The sequence below is a fragment of the Camelina sativa genome, chromosome 17 (genome assembly GCF_030686135.1).
Source record: "Camelina sativa cultivar CO46 ecotype springtype chromosome 17, ASM3068613v1".
Lineage (NCBI taxonomy): Eukaryota > Viridiplantae > Streptophyta > Magnoliopsida > Brassicales > Brassicaceae > Camelina > Camelina sativa.
Window position 1 is genome coordinate 30,845,607 of NC_141896.1, and position 6,981 is coordinate 30,852,587.

At 31.4% G+C, this 6,981-nt stretch overlaps 1 protein-coding gene across 1 annotated transcript; it reads right to left on the reverse strand.

Moving 5' to 3' along the window:
* Positions 1-3,600: 3,600 nt before the first annotated feature.
* Positions 3,601-4,733, reverse strand: LOC104757949 (uncharacterized). Its single transcript, XM_010480743.2, has one exon. The coding sequence runs from the start codon at positions 4,600-4,602 to the stop codon at positions 3,901-3,903; it is 702 nt and encodes a 233-aa protein (XP_010479045.1). The 5' UTR covers positions 4,603-4,733; the 3' UTR covers positions 3,601-3,900.
* Positions 4,734-6,981: the final 2,248 nt, after the last annotated feature.

A 6,981-nucleotide genomic window follows, 5' to 3' on the forward strand; every position in this document is an offset into this window, starting at 1 on the left:
CTTGTTTCTCCTTTCTTATTCAGGCTTCCTTTGCTTGGATCCTTCTTCCCTTAGTACTTAGTAGCTAGTAGTTTTCTTTTTTCTCTCTGTTTGTAATGGTTACATCTTGTTCGTTGTACTCTTTGCCTTCTATTTAAGAAAACCTTTTAACAAAAAAAGATAGGATCGAGTGAAAACTCGAAAGTATTTGGGTTCCTAGTAAAAATCCTTATTCATTTTGAATTCAGAGCCCCTAATCTTATTATATAAAGTATGGTTTCAAAAGTTACTAATTCATAAGATCGATATGTGTCAAAATCTTATTATGGTGTGGATTATTAAATAATAAAATTATTAAAATAATAATAAAATCTTATTATTATTTATAAAAGTTACTAATTCATAAGATTGCGACATGTGTCAAAATCTTATTATTTTAAGATTATTAAAATACTGTAAATTATACAATTTTGTAATCCTAAAGAAAAAGGAATCGTCCAAACAAAAAAAAAATCATAATTCAAAAACATAAAAGAAATCATACAGATAATTTTACAATAGCGATACACGTAGTTATCCTAAAGAAAATCCTAAAAATTCTAAAATAATTAAATTTATACAAAAACTATCCTACGTTATATTGAATTCCTTGGCCTAATCTTAAAAAAAAAAAGAAAAAATATTTTTTTTCCCTCAAAAGAAAAAAAATACATATAAAGATATGTATTATCTCATATCTTTGTCATATATATAGAGAGAGGAAGAGATCATTCCAATATATCAAACTCAATTAGAATTTTTAAACACGAGCACTAAAAATGGAAACCAAAACTGTGAAACTAACGAAAAGTCAAGATCATAAAAATTGTTTGGGATAGAAAAAGTCTCACGCGATGCATGGGTAAAATAAAGATTAAATATGTTTAGTAATTTTAAAATACATTCAATAACAATTAACATTAATATTGTAACTAAGATATATTAACTTTTTTTTTGTCAACAACTTAAATAGATTAGCGCAAAATAGCCAATTGGTGGGAACACAGTTTACATAAGTGATATGAAGCGGTAGGAACTAAGATTTATTAACTATAAACTAAAAATCTAATTGATTTTATGAATTATTATGTAGAACTAAATTTTTATATTTAAAATTTATAAAATAGATAAAAAAAAACAAAGCACAATTTTAATACACAAAATAAGCATTTTGAACAACATATACTAATTTCAAAACATGAACAAAAAGTAGAAACGAAAGGTAAAAAATATACGAAAGACCTTGTGTCTCTTCTAAAAGTGAGAATGTGTCATGTGCATTAGACCTTCTCATCTAGCCTTTTTACATATGCTCCAAAATTTTGACTGTACTTATTTGTTTCAAAACCTACAAAAGTCACATAAAAGAGAGAAAAAAATATTTTAGTTAAATAAAAATTGATATTACTAAATTTAAAAATTTATGTGAGAGGTAGAGTATGATGTTTGATGAAGAATTTATCTTGCTATTTATAGAGAAATTTTTGGTTGCGCGACTAAAAAGACGTCAATTTCCTGTATGAGTTTGCTATGCAATAACTATCAATAAGAGCCAAGGTCAAAGCTTTTAAAAAAGGTTGGTTTATATTTGCCAAGTCCAGTCTTTTCTCACGTATAATTATACGTAGCCCTCTCCAGAGTCACTACAACTACTGGATTTCAGATTCTTATAGGAGACACAAAATACTACGACAACAATGTTCTATAAAATATTGTCTACAAAGAAGTTTTCAGCAACATATGATTTTTAAAGACAAATTTGATTTTGTTCTATTGCTTCTATTTACCATGATATTGCTTTCAACTTTGTTCTATTGGTGAAACATTTTTAATGGGAAGGTAAGTTTTTCTTATTTTTTTAAACCAAAATATACTCTTATTTTCTCCTTTTTTCAGTTTTGAATAAGTAAGATTAATATGTAGACCCAAAAACATGGAAGATTAATATATGCATCTTCTTTTTCTAATACTGTATTTTAAAATTTATTATAGTAGTTTTAGACTGTTTTATTTAATTTATATTTTCATCTTTGAATTATTTGAGATTCATATATTATCATGCTTATAATTTCCTATTATTTCCTTAATTATGTCAAATTAATATTCTTCTAATTTCTCAACCTTGATTGGTTGGTCATATAACTTTTTTTTTTGGGTAAACATAATTGTTACCATTCGTTCAATCCCAAAAGGAGATAAAGAGGAGAAGGTCATCAACCTAGTGGTTGGATAAAATAGGTTAATCAAACACAAGCTTACAACAAAAATTGATAGATTAGAAAAGAATAAATCGTTGTTGATAGATCCATAGGAGCTCAAAGACAGAGGCTACATCATGGTGTGTCAAAGAATCTTTCACGAATACATTGGGAAATTTAATATTAGTTACTATCAAAAGATTTTGTAAAGTTGGAAAAGGGTCTTTAGTTTCATTGGTTGCTGGAGCACGCCACTTTGAGATAACTAAAAGACGTGAATATGTTTTCTCCACACAGGAGGAGAGCAGAGTCGAGGTTCTCTCTATGGTAGAGGAGGTTGGACGCAAGGTTATCTCTCCAAGGAAGGAAGGTGGGGAGGTTGGACGCAAGTTTATCTCCCCATGGGAGGAAGGCGGCCCAAAGGTTCTCTCCATGGTGAAGGAGGTTGGACCAAGGTTCTCTCCATAAGGGAAGAGAGCAGAACCGAGGTTTTCTCGATAGTTGGTCATGCACTATTGTGATGTAATTTATTTTTTCTTCGAAATGTTTTTTGAGCTAAAAATTTTAGTAATTAAAGAAACTATGCAAAAGTGAAAGTAAATAGACATATAATAGTTGGTTTAATTTGTTCATATGGACATTTTCTAGGTGGTGGTAAATAATATATTTGTAATATACATTATATCTAGGTGTAAAAAATACACTTTTAATGGAAACATACATAAAAAATTGTATATAGATATAAATCAGTGTATTATATCAAAAAAAAATTATAAACAATGTAAAATTTTATAAATTTTAATATATTTTATTAAATTTAATTTTAATTACAAAACTTTAAACCCGCATATCGGGCGGGTCCTTATCTAGTAATCATATAATATTTTGTGATACTTTTTGGAAATTTGGAAAATTTATGTTTTATTTTCTTGGATAAAAAAAAATATTTCTTGGTTGGTTCTTGTTATAAACTGATTAAGTATATTTGTTATTAATTGGACTTGGATTGTAATTATTTTGTTAGGGGCTTGAAATCATTTTCACTGTTTTGAAAAATATGCATTTGGGCTTTCTTTTCCTAGGAGGGTTGTTGTTGGCTAGCGCTTAATCAGGTATAAGGATCAAAACAATAAAAAATACTTCAAATAATTAACATATCCAACAGTTTTTACTTATATTTTTCAAATTTAAATACTCCTTTGCAAAATATAAATAATCTATTTTCTTTCTAACTGTTTTCTGTTTTTGTAGTTATTATTTTTTGCAGTTATTTGGTTAATTTTCAGTTATATTCGCTTAAATTTGGGTAGAAAACTAAACCAAAAATTTATAAATTTCGGTTCGTTACGGACCTTACGGTTATCTATTCAAATATCCGAACCGAAACAAAACCCATAATATCATTGACAATACCTGAAAATATATAGGGATGGTCCAAATATACGTTGACAAAAAAAAAGGGTAGTGAAAATGTTAATTAAATACATTGAAAACCCATAATATCGTTGACAGCACTTGAAAATATATACTATTAGTTTATATACTAGTTTATTTCTGCTATTGGATTCTTTTTTTAATAGCCACCTTTTACTCAACGTAGAATAGAACTAGGCAGGATACTATGGAAATAATACTTGAAAGGCGAAAGTATTTATAAAACTAAATATCCAGAGCAAGCACTTGCTTAGTATTTGGTGTGCTTGATGTGGCACGAGTATCGAAGAAGAGGAACGAAGAATGGGCTCTTGAACAACATGTGAATGTGTCTTTTGCACTTCTTGTCCAATTTCACAACGATATCACAGCACTCATTGTCCAATAATGCAAAATCTTTGCTTGACCAGCTCGACGATATTTGTGAAAAGCATTTCTCTGATGTCTTTGATTTATCTATCCTTAAGCACTTCTCCACTTCAACCGATTGCAACACAACTTGTGACCGGACTGGCGGTAGAGGAGGCAGTTCCGGGAGTCTAGGAAGGCCCGGGAGGCTAGGGAGGCCCGGGAGGTTAGGGAGGCTCGGAATGTTAGGAAGCCTCGGGATGTTTGGTAGTTGTGGGATACTAGGAATCCTCGGAATGTTTGGTATTTGCGGGATGTTGGGAAGTCCTGGAATCATGGGAATCCCCGGGATGTTAGGAATTCCTGGGATGTTGGGAAACCCTGGTAACAATCCTGGAGGGGACAGGGGTGCGTTAGACTCTGATAAAGAAGAGCTAACCTTCGAGTCTCCAAGGTGGCCAGAGCCTTTGTGATAGTGGCGCCCGGCCACTAGTTTCAACGGCTTACGCCACGGTTCCTTTGGTAAACCAACGGTTGAAATCGGGAGATAGAAGAAGCATAGCAGTGCTACAAGGAGTGTTGTGGTTAAAATGAAGCTCCTCATGATAAGAGCAAAAACAAAAGATTAGTGAGAGTAAATGAATTACTTTGTGCACTGATACAATTTTGTGAGACTACTACATTATATATAGGTGTTTTCACCTATTCTACTTTAATTTTTTAGACAAAGTTATACAGATATACGAGTATACCATTATCTATTTAAAAACATATTTTCGCAATTTTTTTCCTAATCACGTCGTTTACATTTCACTAAATATCAGGTCATGTAGTTAATGTGATATATGTTAAGATGCCAATATGCAAGAAATTTCTTTTTGAAATCGACCGATGTTAAGATGCCAATATGCAAGAAATTTCTTTTTGAAATCGACCGATGTTAAGATATCCCTTTTTTATAAAAGGGAAGTACACAACATAGTTTTTGTAAACTTTATATTTTTAATAAATAGTTACAAATTGTTACAAATAGGTTATAGATAATTTATAGATTAATCTATATATTAATATTAATGGTTACACCTAAATATTAGGGATATTCCAAATTGATAACTGATATATTAATAGTAACAAATAAAATCATGGATATTCCAAACTGTATTTTTGGAAGATTTTAGTCCTATATCACGTTGTCACAACGTTAACCAAAGATAAATTATGAAATTGATAGATTGATTGGTTACAAGTTAAATAATGGGTTACAAGATAGATTACGAAATAAAATTTAACCATTGTTATAGCAAAAGTACTTATCTAGAATCATTAACAATATAAAATTTACAAAATATTTTTTTTTTCAAGCCTTCATATTTAGCATATGATTTATTGCATAATGTTTTATTCAAAAAAAACTTTTTAAAACAATAACATAAATTATATTTTATATAAAAAAATACAATATAAATAAAATAAATTTCAACCCGTGCCTAGCACGGGTCTTAATCTAGTGCATACATTATTCTAGTCGAGGATATTAGGACATCTCTGCTACATACCCTAAATAAAGAGCTAAAATTGGATGAAAAATAACAAACGAAATTTCTATTGATTCATGAGTCATTAAAACAAATGATGTAAAAGGTATGTCGCGATAAAATAGTAAAGTATGAGTAAATTAGGTACGAAAAAAATAAAATCGAAACTGACTCAAAGATTTTAAAGAACTTGCTCTTCTTTATTGATTTAGAAACTCTTCTCAAAACTAAACCAAACCTCTTAGTCTCTTATGGGATATCTTTCCCATAGACACTTGTTTATATAGAGATTAGCTCCTCCTAATCCTATAAGGAATACAAAGCCTTATCTAAATCTCTTTTGAACTTATCTAGATTTCTTATTTTGTATTCATCATTTATCTCTTTAAGCTAACTCCTTAAAAGATATCTTTTCCTTCAAATAATTGGAATTACCCAACATTCACTCCCTTAGTTCCAATTTGAACTTCAGGAGACTTGATTGCTTCCACTCCGACAAGACTTCGCATTTCTTCAAACTTGACTCTTCCCAACGGCTTAATGAGTATGTCTACTTTCTGTTCATGCTCAACTTCAATCTGTTCACTCTCCACACATTCACGGATGGAGTGATACTTCTTGAGAATGTGTTTGCTCCTCCCATAAAAAACTGGGTTCATGGTCAAGGCTATGGCTGATCGGTTGTCAATTCTTAGCGTGACCTTCTCATCTTCACTCTGTATTTCCTGTAACAACTCCTTAATCCATATAGCTTGTTTTGAGGCTTCAATGGCTGCCATGAATTCTGCTTCACATGAGGAGAGAGCAACCCGTAGGCTGCTTTTGCGACGTCCATGTGATTGGTGATGAGCCTAGACAAAACAAGTGACCTGATGTGCTTCTACCATCGTTCACATCAATATTATGACTACTATCACTATAGCCAATGACCTTCCTTGATCCAGCTCTCTTGAAAAACAGACCCATATTTGTTGTTCCTTTTATGTATCTTAACACACGCTTCAAAGCTTGACCGTGTGATTTTCTTGGACTTTGCATATTTCGACTAAGAACTCCCACAAAATATGCTAAGTCTAGTCTTGTGTGAACAAGGTACCTTAAGCATCCGATTGTTCTTCTATACTCTATGGCATCGATCTCTTCTTCATTTTCAGCTTTTGAAAGTTTTAAATTCGCCTCCATTGGTGCGTGAGTCGAATTGCAGGTCTGCATTCCAGTGTCTAGAAGTATCCCTTTAGCATATCGTTCTTGCTTAATTCTGATCCCATCTTCTCCTTGGATCACTTCTATACCGAGATAGTATGCTAGCTTCCCAAGGCCTGACATCTCGAATCTTCTTGACATATCTTCTTTAAACTCATTAATGATCTTCCGTGAGGTTCCTGTCACAAAAAGATCGTCAACATAGATAGCAATTATCAAGAGATCCCTTCCGTTTTTCTTGAGAT

What these genes read in the sequence shown, in the direction of transcription:
- LOC104757949 (XM_010480743.2), bottom strand. Translation starts at nt 4,602, where the DNA reads ATGAGGAGCTTCATTTTAACCACAACACTCCTTGTAGCACTGCTATGC.